A 22287-nucleotide genomic window follows, 5' to 3' on the forward strand; every position below is an offset into this window, starting at 1 on the left:
GAACGTACTCAATAGAGACCTTGAGCTTACGTTGATCGCCCTAAGCTAATGCGAGGTAGTACATCTCTCGTCAACAGCTCAGGCGTCACGGGCGTCACGGGTAGCCATTTGTTACACTGACGCAGGGGCGTCAAGTACTGCACCCAATTAGTCATCGTCTTTAGTGGCTCAGCGTATCAGTGGCGTCGCTAGGTCGGGTGTCACCCTTCCCCAAAGAAGCAAAGTATATATATATATATATATATATATATATATATATATATATATATATATATATATATATATATATATATATATATATATATATATATATATGTGTGTGTGTGTGTGTGTGTTTGTGTCGGCCCAAATAGGCCTATAATTTAAATATATGCCACTTAAGCATACATGTATGTATAAGCTTTAAATTTTATCTTTAGTCAAGAATACAGTTGGATGTAGCATTGTTTTCTCTATAGTTAGAACGTTTACGTCATGGTATCATTCTCCACACTTTTGTAATAACTGTCGATTTGTACTTAAAAGACTATTTAACGTTAATTATTCATTAATGGAACTTGCTAAAAGCATTTTTCTTCTGTACATTTTGCAATTTTTTGCCGTGGTGTCGACAACCTAAATGTTGTCGCCCGGTGCGGTCCGCATCCCCCGCCGCGCCCTTACTACGCCTCTGCACCGTTTCACTATTGTAGGGCGCTCTTCAAAACGAATGTAGGCGCTATAGCGCTTATTGGTGAAGCCCGAGGTGCTACGAGACCAATGACTACGTGGGCGCCGGAGGTGAAGTTTGACGGTTGATTTGAGTAGTACACCTGATTCTCCGTGCATGATGCACATGATATATATATATATATATATATATATATATATATATATATATATATATATATATAAATATATATATATAAATATATGTATATAATATATATATATATAAATATAAATATAAATATATATGTATATAATGTAAATATATATATATATATATATATGTATATATATATATATATATATATATATATATATATATATATATATATATATATATATATATATATATATATATTACTCAACTATTTAGCTCTCCATTGAGATGAAAAGAAACATAAATTTTAAACTATAAAAATATACCCAAGCGAATATTCAAGCTTTCATAGCATTTAGACGTTGAGTTAACCGTTGCTGTAGATTCTTCTATTCCAAGACAAACATCTCCTTCACACAAAGACAAAACTCATCTCTCGTGTTTTGAAAGCAAACTTAGAAATTCAACCCAGCATTCGATGCCAGCCTGTGTTGAAGACTATTAAAAGTCTGGACCACGGTAAATTGTTTATCAACGATACAGAACAAATCGAGAAAACGGACCACGAACGTGCTCTCACTGGGCATGCACACGGAGAAATATTTCATCCAAGCAAACACTAACATTGATCAGGACTTTCTTAGAGACATTGTCGAAGGAAAAAAAAAATGCCTTTTTTTAAAAAAAAATAATTTCTGTTCAAAGGGCTTGAATAAAGTGTAAAAAAATATTGTACTGAATCTGTTAAGGAAAAATGTTTAATAAATTTGTGTTCTTGTGATCTATGTAACAGTTGGACTAGAATAAACGAACATATTTGCTGTTTTGTTCATTAGAGGAGATCAATATTTAAATTACATTCCATCGGTTGGAGTGTTAGCAAGAATGATCTCCCTTTATGCTTAATATGTCATAGTAGTTAAAAATCAATAAAATATATATTTTATTTAAAAAGTGCATACACTTAATCTGATTTATGCCGATTTTCCCAAAATGTTCACCTGAATGGAGTGTTGATCGGTGGGATGTTCTATTCTTATGTTACTAAAATGGTTATTAAAGGATCAGATAAAGAACTGCTTTGTTGTACTATTTACCTAGGTAAGTAAGTGTTTATCTACACTTTAAAACAAACTTATACATTAAACACATGACATTATACCAATGTTGTTTTAAAAATTAGTTTTGTAATAACTTATAGTACAACAATGTTTTTTTTTCTTTTTTTTATTAGTTGAAATTTTTTTAAAAATTAGTTGTACGAAGTAATTTCTAGTTAAATCATTTTTTATGAATGCTAGTATTTAGCGCTATTTAAAATCTTGTATAGTCAGCTGAGCTCTCATTGTCAGGTAAAGTCAAATTATTATTTTAATTGGTTAGCTTCTTATTGATAGTAGTAGCAATACTTGTTTGGTTAACAGTAGTTAAACTCTCTTTATGATGGTCAAACGATTATTGTTGTGATAGCATTAAAAGTAATGATGTTGGTAGCACAACCGCGTATTGTAAATGTTAGCCGAGTTCATTTTGTAAGTATTAAACAAGCCTACTGTCTGTGGTAGCCCTGCTTAATTGGTTAGAGGTAGCATATATTATTTGGTTAGTTTTAGCCTGGGTTATTTGGTAAGTAGTAGCCTAGGTTTTCGGTAAATGGTAGCCTATTTGGTCAGTGGTAGCCTAGCTCATTTGGTCAGTGGTAGCCTAGGTTATTTGGTCAATTGTAGCCTAGGTTATTTTTTATTTGGTCAATGGTAGCCTAGGTTATTTGCTCAATGGTAGCCTAGGTTATTTGCTCAATGGTAGCCTAGGTTATTTGGTCAATGGTAGCCTAAGTCATATGGTCAGTGGTAGCCTTGCTTTTTTTGTCAAAGTTTTTTTTACCATATGTTTAGTGGTAGCTTAGCTAAGATGGTAAACGGAAACCAACGTAAATTTTCAATGGTTGCCTAGCTTATCCGGTGAAGGGTAGCCTAGAATATACACTCAGTAGTATTTTAGCTCATATAGTCGTCAGTTAAGCCGCTGCTGATTCAATGGTCACCAAGCACCAAGTTCCAGATCTAGCCAATGTCTACACGTCTAATTCTACTTCCAGCACTGCTGATGTTTTCAGCTGTTGTAGCGGATGATGCCTGCCAACTTTTTGACGGTTTCACGTTTGTCAACGGCTACTGCCTCAAAGTTTTCAACGTCCAGTTTAAATGGCAGGAGGCAGAGGTAAGGATACGGTTGAGGTACTTCAAGATTTTAAAATATTTATATCTGGAACCTTGAACTGATTTCAGTTCACGATTTGTGATATCTAGCTACGACCAAAAAGTTAATGATATTCATATGTGAGATAATAATTTTTGATACCCTATAATTCATGATTATTTTTAAAAATTTCAACACTAAAACTTAGCACAATAAACCGGGAGTGATCTCCCCTAAACTTTCTAGAATATTTTATATAAAATAACAGGAGATGGAAACTCGGGCTATATACATGATTTTTAATCCATTTTAAATACTTAAAGTTTTAAAAATAGAATAAAAACTCGTAGACAAAAGAATTGCACACCAAGTGAACGCTAAATAAAAAAGTGCATAATAGTGCGCAATATTATTACTACTTTAAAAATTTACATTAGTTTTTTGAGAAATCAGAAGTAGCGTAAATTACTACTTCCAGTCAACGGAAATGACTCAAAATTTAACAGAAGGTAGAGAATTAGATTTTTTACTTACATGTGAAATTTCGTTTATCTATCTGAAATAGTACTCACGTTATAGGCTTTTGAAAATTTCAAAGTAGGAAAAGTACCACTTCCGGTTATCGGAAATCGCTCAAAAGTTGATATTGATCTACGATTTTGATAAAATACTTATATATGAAATTTCATCAACCTAGCTGTAACGGTACTCAAGTTATCGTGTTTACACACACACAGACAGACAGACACACAGACAGACACACAGACATACGGACAAGATTGCAAAATCATGTTTTTCCGTAACAGTGAGATGTAAAACGTCGAGATTTGTAAAAATCTCGATTTTTTTTTGCACGATTACAAGACTTTCTCTATACTTCGTATATACGAGAAAGTAAAAAAAAACATGGAAAAAGGTAAGAATTTAAAACTAACATATATACAATTTTAAACATTAGTTATAGTGTATTATTTCAGAGACAGACTTTTGTTACATTTTTTTTCGTAATACACTCAGTCGTTTCCCTAACAACAATACTCTTTAGGAAAATATTATATAATAAATTCTATGAATTTACAGTTCTAAATTATTTTTTTAATTAAGTGGTGAATTTTTTTCAAACATTTCTGCAGGCGTTCTGTAAAACAAGACTTTACGGCGGAAAACTGATTGAGATTTTGACAGAGGAAGATCGAGTGGGACTTCAAAGTCTCATCACGTCAAAGGGTGTGAACTGTACGTCATTGATATAAACAGATTAGAGTGGTTTTGTTTAGGGTTACTATTTTGGGAGGTGGGGGTGTGGGGGGGGGGTTGTAACGTCCTGCGGTGTGTTATGTCATTATACAAGGGAAAACAAGAAAGTATTTCTTTAACGACCGCAGTGTGAAAATACCATTACTCTAATAAAACTCTAAATTTAAAAAAAAAAAAAAACAACTTTATAATTGATCTCAACCGATTCAGTTTCTGAGTTTTCTATTTTTATTCTCGGAAATTGTTGTTTCGCTGTTTAACGATATTTGAATTTTTGTGTGTTGTATGTTAAACTTATTTGTAAGGGATGTTACGGATCCGCTTTAAATGGCGTCACGTTTTTTTTGGATAATTTTTACCTCCCCTCTGTCACACAACGTCACAAAAAGCCACCCACCCCTAAAATGACATCCTTCTAAGCCTACAACCACTACTCAAAATTGCATTTGAATTTTGTTTTTAAAACAACGATTTGTTTTTCTAACAAATTTACTGATTTCGCTCAACATAGAGTATTTTAATAATTTTCCATCACAGTTTACTAAAACAGTTTTCTAAAACTCAAAACCACGAATAAAATTCAGTTTCTTACATTATTTTTTTTAATGCTAACCCTACCCCCCCCCCCCCAATCCTTCTTGTAATTTCGGACAACCCCACCCCTCCCACACTCCCCTTGTAGTGTGACGTCATTTATGGACGAACCCCTTAAGCATTTAATCTACCTGACGATGTTTTTGCCTTTCTGTGACAACACCCCCCCCCCTTTGGAGTATGACATCAATTATGGACGAACCCCGTAAACCTTCAATCAGTGGCGTAGCCAGGATCGTCTCAATGGGGGGGGGTCCAATTTTTACCCGGGGACAAACTTTCGATTTGCACCCCCTCATACTTTTTCTATATACCGAGGGGTCTATGGGGGGTTATGACCCCCCTAACCCCCCCCCCCTGCCTACGCCACTGCCTTTAATCTACCTGATGGTGTTTGTGTCTTTGTGTGACAAGATGCCCCATCCATCCCCCCCCCCCCCTTGGAGTGTGACGTCATTTATGGACGAACCCCGTAAACCTTCAATCAACCTGACAATGTTTTTGTCTGTCTGTGACTAGATGTGTGGGTGGGTGCCAGTGACGCCACAACACCTGGAGCCTTCAAATGGCTGACGTCAGGAGTGACCCTCCGCTCTGATTGGTGGGCGGTCGGCCAACCAGATAACATAGCGGGGCAAGACTGCGTCACGATTTCGTCACAGGGGGTGATGGCCGACAGGAAGTGTACAGAACAGTTGCCTTTTGTGTGCCAGATAAGTATGGAGTACAACCGTCAGCGATATGTGTTGTTCGTTTCACACCAGTGTTTCTTCCAGGCATATCTTGGGGCGGAGGGGGGGGGGGAGTGGTACCGGAGAAACCCCCCCCCCCCCCGCTATCGAAGAGTCTACCGCCTCCCCCCCCCCCCCCGAACGAAACGGAAATATGTATAGAAAATATATACTTTTACTATTGTCCCCCGTCCCCCCGAAAATTTAGTCCGTCCCCCCACCAGTGTTTCTTCCAGACTTTTTTCTCCGGGGGGGGGGGCACTTGAAATTTTCGGGGGGTGGGGGGCGCGGTAGACTTTCTTCGGGGGGGGGGGGGGCGGACACTGTTAAAAGCATATATTTTCTATATAAATTATATAAATTTCATTTCGTTCGGGGGGGGGGGGGGTGGTATAAATTTTTCGGAGGGGCAATGCCCCCCCCCCCCCCGAAGAGATGCCTAGAAGAAACTCTGCCCCCCCCACCCTGAGAAAAAAGTCTGGGAGAAACACTGTTTCACATAATAGAAGCACTGGTAGGATTTTGGCCAATAGGGTATAGGGAGTTCTGTAGAAACGCCTAACATAAAAGTTTATAACTTGTATTAAACAATCAAAGTATATATACCCAAGGAACTGTATTTCGCTATTTGATGCCCGCACGTCTCTCTCTCTCTCTCTCACACACACACACGCAAATATATATATATATATATATATATAAATATATATATATATATATATATATATATATATATATATATATATATATATATATATATAATGCATGCTTATATATATATATATACATACACACACACACATATATATATATATATATATATATATGTATATATATATATATATATATATATATATATATATATATATATATATATATATGTATATATATATATATATATATATATATATATATATATATATATATATATATATATATATATATATATATATATATATATATATATATATATATATATATAGGCCCCTAAGCATAAATATATGTATATATATGTATATATATATATATATATATATATATATATATATATATATATATATATATATATATATATATATATATATACATTTATTTATATATATATATCCTTGATTAGATTCCAGACAAGACACCCCTACAGATCCATGTTTCCCGTATAAAGATGCTGTCTATGAACGAGAGAAATGCTTTAGTTTGTTCAACTATTTGAGAGACTGGGACTCTGCTCAGGTTCTATTTTCTTCTTTCAGTATTTTCCATAGAACATGCACTTCTAGTTGGCATATATGGACTAATTTTTGGTCCAAATTAAGCAATATTTTCTGACATAGTTTGTTGTTGTCAAATTGTTATGTCGTTTCTTTATTGATTTTCATTAAATATAAAACAATACACTACAATTCAATAATCATAAAAATAAATTATGGTAATTCAACACTATTACTAAAACACGATGACTAATTCACGCTGTTTTATAGTACTCTAAATGGGACTACATTGTTACATTTAACATTTTAAAAAATCGTTTTCTTTCTTTTTCTTTTAAGTGCACTGTTATAAAAGGTGTAATGTTATTGTGTATACGTTTACCTGTACATAATCAAAATGAATTGATCACACAATAGAAATAATATTTAAGCGAACGCTAATGTAGTAGTTTTGAGTATAACGTGTTTTAAACAACCACAGATACCTTTTCCAGTTTAGGGCTTAGATATCCGAGTATAACGTGTTTAAACAACCACAGATACTTTTTCCAGTTTAGGGCTTAGATATCCGAGTATAACGTGTTTTAAACAACCACAGATACCTTTTCCAGTTTAGGGCTTAGATATCCGAGTATAACGTGTTTAAACAACCACAGATACTTTTTCCAGTTTAGGGCTTAGATATCCGAGTATAACGTGTTTTAAACAACCACAGATACTTTTTCCAGTTTAGGGCTTAGATATCCGAGTATAACGTGTTTAAACAACCACAGATACTTTTTCCAGTTTAGGGCTTAGATATCCGAGTATAACGTGTTTTAAACAACCACAGATACTTTTTCCAGTTTAGGGCTTAGATATCCGAGTATAACGTGTTTTAAACAACCACAGATACTTTTTCCAGTTTAGGGCTTAGATATCCGAGTATAACGTTTATTAAACAACCACAGATACTTTTTCCAGTTTAGGGCTTAGATATCCGAGTATAACGTGTTTTAAACAACCACAGATACTTTTTCCAGTTTAGGGCTTAGATATCCGAGTATAACGTGTTTTAAACAACCACAGATACTTTTTCCAGTTTAGGGCTTAGATATCCGAGTATAACGTGTTTAAACAACCACAGATACTTTTTCCAGTTTAGGGCTTAGATATCCGAGTATAACGTGTTTTAAACAACCACAGATACTTTTTCCAGTTTAGGGCTTAGATATCCGAGTATAACGTGTTTAAACAACCACAGATACCTTTTCCAGTTTAGGGCTTAGATATCCGAGTATAACGTGTTTTAAACAACCACAGATACTTTTTCCAGTTTAGGGCTTAGATATCCGAGTATAACGTGTTTAAACAACCACAGATACTTTTTCCAGTTTAGGGCTTAGATATCCGAGTATAACGTGTTTAAACAACCACAGATACTTTTTCCAGTTTAGGGCTTAGATATCCGAGTATAACGTGTTTTAAACAACCACAGATACTTTTTCCAGTTTAGGGCTTAGATATCCGAGTATAACGTGTTTAAACAACCACAGATACCTTTTCCAGTTTAGGGCTTAGATATCCGAGTATAACGTGTTTTAAACAACCACAGATACTTTTTCCAGTTTAGGGCTTAGATATCCGAGTATAACGTGTTTAAACAACCACAGATACTTTTTCCAGTTTAGGGCTTAGATATCCGAGTATAACGTGTTTAAACAACCACAGATACTTTTTCCAGTTTAGGGCTTAGATATCCGAGTATAACGTGTTTTAAACAACCACAGATACTTTTTCCAGTTTAGGGCTTAGATATCCGAGTATAACGTGTTTAAACAATCACAGATACTTTTTCCAGTTTAGGGCTTAGATATCCGAGTATAACGTGTTTTAAACAACCACAGATACTTTTTCCAGTTTAGGGCTTAGATATCCGAGTATAACGTGTTTAAACAACCACAGATACTTTTTCCAGTTTAGGGCTTAGATATCCGAGTATAACGTGTTTAAACAACCACAGATACTTTTTCCAGTTTAGGGCTTAGATATCCGAGTATAACGTGTTTAAACAACCACAGATACTTTTTCCAGTTTAGGGCTTAGATATCCGAGTATAACGTGTTTAAACAACCACAGATACTTTTTCCAGTTTAGGGCTTAGATATCCGAGTATAACGTGTTTAAACAACCACAGATACTTTTTCCAGTTTAGGGCTTAGATATCCGAGTATAACGTGTTTAAACAACCACAGATACTTTTTCCAGTTTAGGGCTTAGATATCCGAGTATAACGTGTTTAAACAACCACAGATACTTTTTCCAGTTTAGGGCTTAGATATCCGAGTATAACGTGTTTAAACAACCACAGATACTTTTTCCAGTTTAGGGCTTAGATATCCGAGTATAACGTGTTTAAACAACCACAGATACTTTTTCCAGTTTAGGGCTTAGATATCCGAGTATAACGTGTTTAAACAACCACAGATACTTTTTCCAGTTTAGGGCTTAGATATCCGAGTATAACGTGTTTAAACAACCACAGATACTTTTTCCAGTTTAGGGCTTAGATATCCGAGTATAACGTGTTTAAACAACCACAGATACTTATTTCCAGAACTTCTGTACTGTTGCTATATCTGGTGGCTCTCTGGCTGAAATGTTGTCCGAACAAGAAAAAAGTGTTGTGAAAAATCTGGTGGTGACCAATGGGCAGCCAGGTAACTAGTGTATGAATCTTCTTCTTCTTCGTTCTTATTTTTAGTATAGTCTCTGAGTGAAGGGGTGACGGGTGGGTGGCGGGGGTGGGGGGGGGGGGGGGGTGGTGGAGGTGTTTGTACTATGTGACCTGTCAATGTTCGATCCTCGTGCTGTGAGTTGTGTTAGTTTGTAGGGGTCGGCGTGGTCGAGTCGGTAAAGCTCGTGTTTGCTAAACCGAAAAGTCTCGAGTTTAAACCCTCGGGCAGATGAGGCTCATTGGCTGGGAACAGCCACTCTTCTAGGAGAGAAAACTCCAAAAGCAAACAACTGCTGCCTTTTGCTTGGGCATATGCTATGGAAGCAAATCCAAAAAAGAAAAGCAGGCTGAAATCGGAGTCATTGGCCTCAATGGTGCATAACCAGTTGATACGTATACTTAATTGTGTTGGAGGGGATACCTTCCAACACTAAAATTAAAATTAAGAACGAAGAAGAAAAAGAAGTACTTATTTGTGTGTATATGAGATGTGTGAGAACCTGTATGATCGCCTCAGTTCAGTTCTTCTACAAGGTTAGTGTAGGTTAGTTCCTTAAGTTCGTCCATGGGTCTATGTAGGACATTTTCCTAGTGTGTATTCTCATTATTGACAACAGCTCATTATTGACAAAAGCTTTAAAAAAAGAAACAACGTAAAGTCACAAAATAATGTTTATTTTTTGCATAGAGATTTAACCATTAAATTTATCAGTCAAACTAAACATCCTTTCTCATTAACACAAGAGCTCACCAGTTTCTTTAGCCAAATAATATTTTTACATTTACTAGTATTTTATTATCAAGATATAAACAGATAATTGCTTTCTTTTTGTAATCACATATCTTTTCTACAACGAGAATCCTATGAATGATGAGACCCCAAAAATAGCTCATTTAACCTTAGTTGTCATAAGTAGGCCTACTTGTATTTTATTTAGTTTAATATGATTGAACTGAATTCTTTTTGTCATATTTTATCTAAGTTAGTATTGACTCTCAATGAACAACGAAGAAGGAGACTCAAATTTGTCTTAGTTTTAAAAACAAATTGCAGTTATCACTGATTGAATTAAATTTTCTTAAGTGTTTATTAATTACGTTAATACTTATTGAATTTTCTTAATTTTCAATTATTCTAGTTTATTTTGATTAAATTGAATTCCCTTAATCGTTTCATATTTACGTTTATTTGGATTGAATGGAATTACCTTAATTATTTACAATTTAAGTTTATTTTGATTAAACTGAATTTCCTTAATTGTATAATGTTTAAGTTTATTTTGATTAAATTAAATTCTCTGGCAGCGTGGCTTGGTGGCCGGTTCTCGTCCGGCACCTACAACTGGACTCTGGCACCGGAAGTGCCCATCCCACAGAACATCTGGTGTTACTACGAGCCCAACAACTTTGGAGGGGCAGAGAACTGCGTGAGGGCAGAGACCGGGGCATGCCTGAACGATGGGCAGTGCGGGGACTTGCTGCCCTTTATATGCCAGTCACGTGAGTCAGTGCGCGTGACATGCTCGTGAATGTAACGATACAGATCTAGTTAGGGGTCGTGCGAGTATTGTATAACATGGGTAACGCTAAACCAGATCCCATTAGGGATTGTCAGTATATTGTATAACGGATTAAACTACCGGGCGGTAGACATGCTTCGGGGTGAGGGGATAAGCCCCCCCCCCTCCCCGTGATGAGATATTTGAAAGAAACACTGATCTTAATAAAGATGGCGTCCAATTTATATAACATGGATGTGAATAAGCGGAAACTCATCAGGGTTTGTGCAAATAACACGAATGGTGTTTTGGTTTGTTTTTATTTTTTTATATTTTTTTACATCTAAGGTTTTATTTTGTTCAATGTTCAATTTATTTTTTTTATATTTAAGTTTATATTTTTAAAGCTTTTAATATAACAAACAGAGAAAGACAATAGACATACACATAGTTGTAGTTTTAAATAACTAAATCGATACCCAGTGTGCGTGTTCGGTAGCTAGTCTGATCATTGATCGATATCCGGTGTGCATTGTTCGTCTAATCGTCTGGTTGTACGAAGCTCAAAATGTATAATTAGCCCTTTCTTTCAAAACTGTTTATAAAACAATTCACATTTCTCCCGGGTTCATTCTATTGTGTTCTACATTGTTAAATATTCTATGCAATTAGCTGTACCGTTGAACAATTAAATCTGTATTTTAAGTTTAAATCATAAATACACATAGAGGGATCACGATTTCATCGTTCCTGATGGTTTTTTTTTAAGTTAGTAAAGGAAACAGAGGCGTAGCGACGGGGTGGGGGGGGGGGGGGGGTACATATGTCACCGGGCGCCGACCCTAGGGGCGCCAAAATAAGCTAATTATAGCTGCTATTTTAAATTATAAATATAAATAAATATATGGGGGGGGGGGGGGCGCCAAATGAAAGTTTGTCCCCGAACGCTACGTTTTGTATGTAGCTGATAAGTCTACCGTTTTGTATGTAGTTGATAAGTCTTACGTTTTGTATGTAGCTGATAAGTCTTACGTTTTGTATGTAGTTGATTAGTCTTACGTTTTGTATGTAGTCGATAAGTCTTACGTTTTGTATGTAGTCGATAAGTCTTACGTTTTGTATGTAGTTGATAAGTCTTACGTTTTGTATGTAGCTGATAAGTCTTACGTTTTGTATGTAGTTGATAAGTCTTACGTTTTGTATGTAGCTGATAAGTCTTACGTTTTGTATGTAGCTGATAAGTCTTACGTTTTGTATGTAGTTGATAAGTCTTACGTTTTGTATGTAGCTGATAAGTCTTACGTTTTGTATGTAGCTGATAAGTCTTACGTTTTGTATGTAGCTGATAAGTCTTACGTTTTGTATGTAGTTGATAAGTCTTACGTTTTGTATGTAGCTGATAAGTCTTACGTTTTGTATGTAGCTGATTAGTCTTACGTTTTGTATGTAGCTGATAAGTCTTACGTTTTGTATGTAGTCGATAAGTCTTACGTTTTGTATGTAGTTGATAAGTCTTACGTTTTGTATGTAGCTGATTAGTCTTACGTTTTGTATGTAGCTGATAAGTCTTACGTTTTGTATGTAGTTGATAAGTCTTACGTTTTGTATGTAGCTGATAAGTCTTACGTTTTGTATGTAGTTGATAAGTCTTACGGTTTGTATGTAGTTGATAAGTCTTACGTTTTGTATGTAGTTGATAAGTCTTACGTTTTGTATGTAGCTGATAAGTCTTACGTTTTGTATGTAGTTGATAAGTCTTACGTTTTGTATGTAGTTGATAAATCTTACGTTTTGTATGTAGTTGATAAATCTTACGTTTTGTATGTAGTTGATAAGTCTTACGTTTTGTATGTAGTTGATAAGTCTTACGTTTTGTATGTAGTTGATAAATCTTACGTTTTGTATGTAGTTGATAAGTCTTACGTTTTGTATGTAGTTGATAAATCTTACGTTTTGTATGTAGTTGATAAATCTTACGTTTTGTATGTAGTTGATAAGTCTTACGTTTTGTATGTAGTTGATAAGTCTTACGTTTTGTATGTAGTTGATAAATCTTACGTTTTGTATGTAGTTGATAAGTCTTACGTTTTGTATGTAGTTGATAAATCTTACGTTTTGTATGTAGTTGATAAATCTTACGTTTTGTATGTAGTTGATAAGTCTTACGTTTTGTATGTAGTTGATAAGTCTTACGTTTTGTATGTAGTTGATAAATCTTACGTTTTGTATGTAGTTGATAAGTCTTACGTTTTGTATGTAGTTGATAAATCTTACGTTTTGTATGTAGTTGATAAATCTTACGTTTTGTATGTAGTTGATAAGTCTTACGTTTTGTATGTAGTTGATAAATCTTACGTTTTGTATGTAGTTGATAAATCTTACGTTTTGTATGTAGTTGATAAGTCTTACGTTTTGTATGTAGTTGATAAGTCTTACGTTTTGTATGTAGTTGATAAATCTTACGTTTTGTATGTAGTTGATAAGTCTTACGTTTTGTATGTAGTTGATAAGTCTTACGTTTTGTATGTAGCTGATAAGTCTTACGTTTTGTATGTAGTCGATAAGTCTTACGTTTTGTATGTAGCTGATAAGTCTTACGTTTTGTATGTAGCTGATAAGTCTTACGTTTTGTATGTAGCTGATAAGTCTTACGTTTTGTATGTAGTCGATAAGTCTTACGTTTTGTATGTAGTCGATAAGTCTTACGTTTTGTATGTAGCTGATAAGTCTTACGTTTTGTATGTAGCTGATAAGTCTTACGTTTTGTATGTAGTCGATAAGTCTTACGTTTTGTATGTAGCTGATAAGTCTTACGTTTTGTATGTAGCTGATAAGTCTTACGTTTTGTATGTAGTTGATTAGTCTTACGTTTTGTATGTAGTTGATAAGTCTTACGTTTTGTATGTAGTTGATTAGTCTTACGTTTTGTATGTAGTTGATAAGTCTTACGTTTTGTATGTAGTTGATAAATCTTACGTTTTGTATGTAGTTGATTAGTCTTACGTTTTGTATGAAACTTTCAAGTTATTGTTTTTTGTCACAGAAATCTCACGTTTTGTATGTGTCTTATTTGTAGGTAATTTTAAATGCCCCATTTTGTATGTATCTTAAATGACATGTTTTATATGTAAGTTTAATGTTATATTTTGTTTGTATCTTAAATTATATGTTTTATATGTGAGTTTAATGTTAGTTTTTTTATAAATCTTAAATGACACGTTTTGTATGTGAATTTAATGTCATATTTTGTAAGTATCATAAATGACATGTTTTATATATGAGTATAATGTCATATTTTGTATGTATCATAAATGACATGTTTTATATATGAGTATAATGTCATATTTTGTACGTATCTTAAATAACATGTTATATATGGGAGTTTAATGTCATATTTTATTTATAACTTAACGACGTTTTATATGTGAGTTTCAGAGGCGTAGCGAGGGGGGGGGGGGGGTGCGTACCGCACCGGGTGACACCATTTAGGGGGGGGGGGTGACACCAAGGCAAAAAAAAGCAAAATATATAGAGAAAAACTTGAGGGGGGAGTGCAAATGGAAAATTTGAAAGTTTGTCCACTGGAAGGGTCGCTACGCCTCTAGGGGTGACACCATTAAGTGCCGTACCGGGTGACACCCGACCTCGCTACGCCACTGAGTTTATTGTCATTTTTAATGTACGTATCTTAAAAGACAGTTTTATATGTAAGTTTAATGTAATATTTTATTTATAGCGAAATGACATCTTCTATGTGTAAGTTTAATGTCATATGTTGACGTATCTTAAACAATATGATCTAATCTTGTCCTGTATTTCCAGCCAACAACAGCTGTAGCTCTTCATCTGGTCTCATGGTCAACGGCAAGTGTTACACAGTTGTGAATACAACTTTACAATGGGCAGATGCATTGGTAGGTTGGTTTTATGGTTGGTTTAGTCTAACTACATGGCATCTCATTATCTGGTATCATCTTCAACGGCAAGTGTTACACAGTTGTGAATACAACTTTACAATGGGCAGATGCATTGGTAGGTTGGTTTTATGGTTGGTTTAGTCTAACTACACACGGTATCTCATCATCTGGTATAATCTTCAACGGTAAGTGTTACACAGTTGTGAATACAACTTTACAATGGTCAGATGTATTGGTAGGTTGGTTTTGTTTTTACCGTTGGTCTAGTCTTACTACACACAGTATCTCATTATCTTATATAATCTTCAACGGCAAGTGTTACACTGTTGTGAATACAACTTCACAGTGGGCAGAAGCATTGGTAGGTTGGTTTTGTGTTTACGGTTCGTCTAGTCTAACTACACACTGTGTGTACAGTGTATATCCTGGATGGTCAACAAATCCCTCTTCTAGCCGGATATTCACGTGCATGTGTCATGTTATCATTCGACAGTATAATGTAGTTGTGTTGTATCAGCATGGAAAATGATAGTATATTATCTTTACATGATGGGACGACGTGGTCTATCGGTAGAGAGATAGACTGATAACCCGAAAGTTTCGAGTACGAATCCGGGTTCAAGTCAGTAGAATGTCCCTGAGTCAACCCATCTCAGATGGGCACCTAATTTACTTTAAGTAAAACGGAGGCAGCTGGGCATTGTGCTGACCACACTGTCTCTTCATATGCCGAGGTCTCTGAAACAGATTAACTTCACTTCATCTGCCCCATGTGTGTTGGGCACGAACTGGAAAAGATGATGATCTTTACATGATATGCCCCACTAGAATATACATACAGCTGTTTTCAAACAGTAAAAGCATGCCTCCTAACTTAAGTGTAGATCTACCAATCGACAATAGTTTAACACGCTGCAAAAAATTCTATAACAAAATGAAATTTAACCAAATAGTTGGCAATAAAACTACAACTGCAACATGCAACGAAATGCTGGTTGTATAGCAGTTTCATTATGCACCTCTACATGGGGAGGGGTAATGATCCCTTACCCCCGCCCCCCATCTAATAATGTCCACCCTCTCTTCGCTAAGACAAAAGAGATGCATAATTATATAAGACATATATATTTCAACCATTGTCCGCCCTCTCCGAATATTTTTTTTTGGTGTCCTGCCGGAAATTTCAAGTTTCCATCCCTCTACGCCGGAGTAGAATATCTGAAAGAAACCCTATTTTAAAGTACGCGAAATAATAAGCTTGTTGGAAAATTTAAAAAAACAGAAACCATAATTATAAGGAAGTAATAACACAGTAATACATATACTTTAACAATAGTAAGATTCGTTTGTCGATTGGTTATAATGAAAGAAATTTTGTTCGTCTAACTGAAAACACTTGAAAGCAGTCAATATATAGGGGATAAGACCATTTTATTCATCAAACAAATACAATACTCTATGTACATCAATGCTTATTTTTTGCATGAATGGAGTTCAAGATGAAAAGAAATTAAATGTTTCTTTTTAGTTCTTTGAGATTCTTTTACATTTAAAAATGATTGAACAATTGTACAAGAAAATATTTAAAACCAGAGGATAAACAGATTGATGATTGTGAGTTATGTTTCATTTAAACATTTGTTTCCGTGGGGTAGGGTTCTTCAATCGGTGGGGGTGGGGGTGGGATTTTAATCTTTCGGGAGAAGGAAGGGGTGGGGTTCGAATATGACACTGGATAAAGAGTAGTTTTTGATATGCATTTATGTATTTTTCTATTTCGTTATGGGTCGCTGTACGTATTCAGGGGTGGGAATAGAGGTGGGGGGAGGGGTGGGGAGTTGGTAGTGCCTTCAAAAGAGGGGCCTGAAAGAAACCCCTGTGAAATTATTCACTGAAACATGAAATCTATTTTTGCAGCAATACTGTAAAGCAAGAGGCGGAACACTAATGGAGCTGTTGACTGATCGAGACTATACTTTCCTGCGATCTATTCCTCTGTTAAATACTTCATACAGTAAGTTTGATGCGACTTTAGTTAAACCACAATCGACAACTTTGAATAACAAGGCTCGGTATTCATGCATAGTGGACAGCGACCAGCGTGTACGTTTATTAGAGAGTACAACTGCAGGATGTTCCCGAGTCCACTCAGCTCTGATGGGTACCTGGTTTAGGTTAAGGAAAGTAATAAAAAAGCTGGGCATAGCACTGACAACACTATCCCTTCTTATTGAAACTCTACTTCACCAGCCCAATGAGCCGTTAGGTTCGAAAGGGTACTTTTTAATCTGCAATGCATCAGTTAGATCTTCGTTATTTTAGTTTGAGGAAATCTTAACACAAAAAGGCTAGAATGTTGTTTCCGTCTAAATTTATTTTACAGTGTGTATGTCGGGGAGGGGGAATTAAAAAAAAATACCTGCAACAGTGTGGGGGTGGGGGTCGGGTAAGGGGCTTTATATAACAATTTTTTTATGGCTTTAACAAGGGGGGACATGGTGGGGGCTTATAACTGTTGAAATATGTTTTAATTAGGTGCAGCGAGGCGTGGCGGGGGGGGGGGGGGGGGGGGTTGTTTGATAACAGTTTGAACAGAGTTCAAGTAAGTCTACTGTTGTACTGTATTTGTAACGCTTGTCCCCCCCCCCCCCCAGCCATTCCCCATTCCCCCCTCCCCTCAGAGGTCAAGTAAGTCTAGTATTGTACTGATGTATATGACACGATTATCGCCCACCCCATAGAGTTACTTATCGACCGGTGTGGGTGGGATCTTGGCTTAATTATGTTTCTATTAACTATGTAACCTCTCCTCCAGTATGGGTGGGGTCGTGGCTTAATTATTTCTCTATTAATTATCTAACGGCTCCTATAATGTCAGGCGGGGTATGGCTTAATTATTTCTCTAGTAACTATTTAACCTCTCCTCCAGTATGGGTGGGGTATGGCTTAATTATTTCTCTATTAATTATCTACCTTCTCCTCTAGTGTGGGTTTGGCCGTGGCTTAATTATTTCTCTATTAACTCTCTAACCCCTCCTCCAGTATGGGTGGGAGGAAGTGACCTGAAGGAGGAGGGCAAGTTCCTCTGGGCCGGCACCCAGACGGCCATCCGGACCAACTGGTGGGGATTTGAGATGCCAGACAACAACCTGGGGACGGAGGGCGCCCTGGAGATGTTGAACTTCGGGTTCCTGAACGACGAGCCCAGGGTCAACAACAAGAGCTTCGTCTGCCAGAGAGGTGGGTCTAGGTTGGGTCGGTGAGGTCAAGGTTAGGTTGTTGAGGTCAAGGTTAGGTTGTTGAGGTCAAAGTTAGGTTACTGATGTCAAGGTTAGATTGGTCAGGTCAAGATAAGATTGGTAATGTCAAGGTTAGGTTGATGAGCTCAAGGTTAGGCTGGTGAGGTCAAGGTTAGGTAGGCACGGGCAAGGTAAGGTTAATAAAGTCAAGGGTAAGTTGGTACGGTGAAGTTAAGGTTCTTAGGGTGAAGGTTAGGTAGGTACGGTCAAAATGAGGTTTGTAAGTTCAAGGCTAAGTAGGTACGGTCAAGATAAGGTTGGTAAGGTCAAGGCTAGATTTGTGAGGCCAAGATTATGTTGGTAAGGTCAATTTTAGGTTGTCAAGGTAAGGTTGATAAGGTCAAGGTTATGTTATTAAGGTCCAGGTTATGTTGGTATTGTCAAGGTTAGGTTTGGCTTGGAAGATCTAGTAGATATCTCTAAATTCCATAAAATCAAAGCTCGACAAATAAGTTCAAAGTTTGACTTGTAAGGCTTATGGTTGAACCTCTATCGGTAAAGTTGAGAAAAATATGATTGACGTAGAAGTGTAAATATAAAGTTTAATTTACTCTTAATTAGAGTAAATGTTCGAATACATTTTTGAGCAGTAGTCGACTAAATGTTTTTTAAAGTCTAGAACAGCGGAAAATACGGTTTAGATTTAACTCCAAGTTTATGTAAATTAATAAATAGGTTAAAAGTGTTTTTTCTCGCTTTACATGGTCTTTTAGGCTTTTGTTTAGCTTAGTGGTGCACAATTTACTTACGCGGAATGTTTTGGTAAAGTTTCTATATGAATTATATATATTTTGAATAGCAGACAGTCAAAATATGTTACTTTTTCCAGTGGTCTCAAACCCATGTCAAGAAACACTTCCAGGAAGTGTCTACGTATCTGGCCAATGTCTTCTGTATAATAACACGAACTTGACGTGGTTTGATGCGCAGGTGAGTTGTGGTTACATCATCAGCCTTGCAAAAAGTGCTCACGTACAAACCAGACACACACACACACATACACAGTGGCGTTGCGAGGTTGGGTGTCACCCGGTGCGGCACTTAATGGTGTCACCCCCCAGAGGCGTAGCGACCCTTCCCGGGGACAAACTTTCAAATTTTTGATTTGCACCCCCCCCCCCTCAAACTTTCCATTTACACCCCCTCAAACTTTCGATTTGCACCCCCCTCCCCCAAACTTTCTCCATATACTCTGCTATTTTTTGCCTTGGTGTCATCCCCCTAAATGGTGTCACCCAGTGCGGTCTGCACCCCCCGCCCCCCTCGCTACGCCTCTGCACATACATACATACACATACATTAACGCGCGTATGAGAGCTTATTTATTTTGTAAGTTAAATGATTATTAAAAAAATCTTGTGTACAGTTTTGTTTATTCACATGCGAAGTCCTATGAAGAAATTCTATCCAATTCACAGAAATAATACAGTCTGTAACATGATGATAATCATTAAAACAATGCTTGAATTAAGTTAATTCGGTGTTTTGGTTTTACTTGATAGGAATGGTGTTTACAACACAACTCACACCTAGTTGAACCCAACAACTCTCTAATTCAGGCTAAACTGAACAGCTACCTGCAAACAACGGATTACGGTTAGTGCTTTGGTTTACCAACATGTCAAGTTGGTGGACAATAGAAGATGTAGACAGAGACTCTCGTCGATTCAGTGTTTGTTAATTTAGAGCTTTGTTTAACTTGAGTATATAGGATCTCACTGTAAACATCATGGTGTGATAGTTCAGATAGTTCAGACAACTGGGTATACAGCTCATCAATTTACCCCCAGTATATCTTTCAGTCTAGCCCCCCCCCCACACACACACCATTCACCCCACCACCACCCCCCAAGAGAGGTCTAAAAGAAACACTGCGTATCCATTAATTAGCTGTGGTCACTGAAACACATTACCTCTAACCTGTGAGAACTATACGTAAAAAGACGTGAAAGAAAAACACTTTTACAAAGTTGTTTTACTAACGACATCTACTAAAAATGTAGGTTTAATTAACCTTTACAAATAAGTATATAGAAGCATAATCTGACCTTTAAGACAAAGCCATTTTCTATTCACACTTGAAACGACACTGGTCTTGTCTTAACAACTTATGTACTTATGTTGTTTAGAGATAAAGGTATTGTAAAACCTCTAAATATGATTTCTTACAACATAGGCCTATCAATATTTTTTTAGTTTTGGGCCTTGGCTGTGTTTTAGTAATATTGTTAATTGTTAGAGCTATGACGAGGGTTTCAATCAACACTAAAAAAAGTAAATTGTTAATTGTTAGAGCTATGACGAGGGTTTCAATGAACACTATCAAAGTAAATTGTTAATTGTTAGAGCTATGACGAGGGTTTCAATCAACACTAAAAAAAGTAAATTGTTAATTGTTAGAGCTATGACGAGGGTTTCAATGAACACTATCAAAGTAAATTGTTAATTGTTAGAGCTATGACGAGGGTTTCAATGAACACTATCAAAGTAAATTGTTAATTGTTAGAGCTATGACGAGGGCTTCAATCAACACTAAAAAAGTAAATTGTTGCTCCTCAAAACAGTATGGATTGGGGCCAATGACCTCCAGCTGAGCCGGTATTTCCGGTGGGTGACCGGCAACCAGTCGATCCCCAGCGGCACCCTGCAGCTGTCCAGTCTGGGTGAACATTGCCTGGCCTGGCGCAGGTCTGGGACGGGAGTCACGTGGGAGGACAGGACGTGTGAGGAGAGCCATGGCTTCGTGTGTATGACTGGTGAGTACACGTGTGAGGGTGGGGATTTTTTTGAAGATGATCTACCGCCAGTTGTGAGGGTGGGGATTTTTGAGGGTGGGGAACAGAAGCACCACCAAATGTGAGGGTGGGGATTTTTGAGGGTGGGGAACAGCAGCACCACCAAATGTGAGGGTGGGGATTTTTTGAAGATGATCTACCGCCAGTTGTGAGGGTGGGGAAAAGCATGAGGGTGGGGATAAATGGAGATCTACCGCCAGTTGTGAGGGTGGGGAAAAGCAGCAACCACCAAATGTTAGGGTCGGGATTTTTTGAAGATGATCTACCGCCAGTTGTAAGGGTGGGGAAAAGCAGCACCACCAAATGTGAGGGTGGGGATTTTTTGAAGAGGATCTACCACCAGTTGTGAGGGTGGGGAAAAGCAGCACCACCAAATGTGAGGGTGGGGGTGATGAAGATGATACCAGCCTGATTATAGTTTGGAATTAACACACACACACAAGTCCGATCCAAGATATAATATTATTTATTTACATAAATTAACTATTCTACTTCTAACTAACTAATCTATACCATGTGCTGTCTACTACTACTACTTCTATCCAACTGTCTATACTATATGCTATCCAGGGCCAGCGCCAGGTTATTTAGTGCCCTAGGAAAAACTTATTAAAACGCCCCCTTTCACAAAAATTAATTACTAAAACATATGTATAAGAAAATAATTAAAAGTGACATATTTATTTATTATCAGCCGCATACACGTTATAAGTAGACATCAAAATAAAATTTTACTTGCCTCGTCGTGCGTCTCAAAAGCTTGAACTAAATTCTTCAATTCCAGTTAACAAGCATAATCCATTTTATTGAAATTGTTGCTAAGTCCACGAGTCTATGTTGTGCTTTACGACATAGACCCCCCTCCCTTTAGATAATTTTAAGTGCCCCACCCCCTCCGCTTTGGACTCTCTGCAGACCTCCCAATGTGAGTTCCAGAACGGAACTTACCTTTTTTAAGCTTGACTGTCTTTATTTCTAATTGTAAAATGTCTATATTGTGTAATTATGTAACGTTTTTGTTTTGAAAAATAAAAGGTTATAAACGTTATAGAATCCAGTCTAAAATTGTTATATATGAATCGTTTAGGAGAGGGTGAAAAACATGGAAAGACAATTAATCAGATGTTTAATTTACGACAAAAACTGTATGTCTACTAAAATTAAGTATTGCAATCTACAACGGCTACTGGTGTATTTGTTTTTCAACTTGATAATGCTAAAAAAAACCTACCAAACTATTTTGTTTTGAACTTAAGCTCTAGATCCA

The 22287-nt window shown here is 36.5% G+C and overlaps 1 protein-coding gene across 1 annotated transcript; it reads left to right on the forward strand.

Annotated features, from left to right (window-relative positions):
- The first annotated feature begins 1854 nt into the window (after positions 1-1854).
- Positions 1855-21085, forward strand: LOC131928065 (uncharacterized). Its single transcript, XM_059283976.1, has 9 exons — positions 1855-1906; positions 2904-3025; positions 4138-4240; positions 9377-9493; positions 10816-11010; positions 14832-14923; positions 16844-16940; positions 17969-18166; positions 20790-21085. The coding sequence occupies exons 1-9, from the start codon at positions 1855-1857 to the stop codon at positions 21083-21085; spliced, it is 1272 nt and encodes a 423-aa protein (XP_059139959.1).
- Positions 21086-22287: the final 1202 nt, after the last annotated feature.

This window comes from Physella acuta, unplaced genomic scaffold (genome assembly GCF_028476545.2).
Source record: "Physella acuta isolate Inbredline_101_S28 unplaced genomic scaffold, ASM2847654v3 ptg001459l, whole genome shotgun sequence".
In the NCBI taxonomy this organism is placed as follows: domain Eukaryota; kingdom Metazoa; phylum Mollusca; class Gastropoda; family Physidae; genus Physella; species Physella acuta.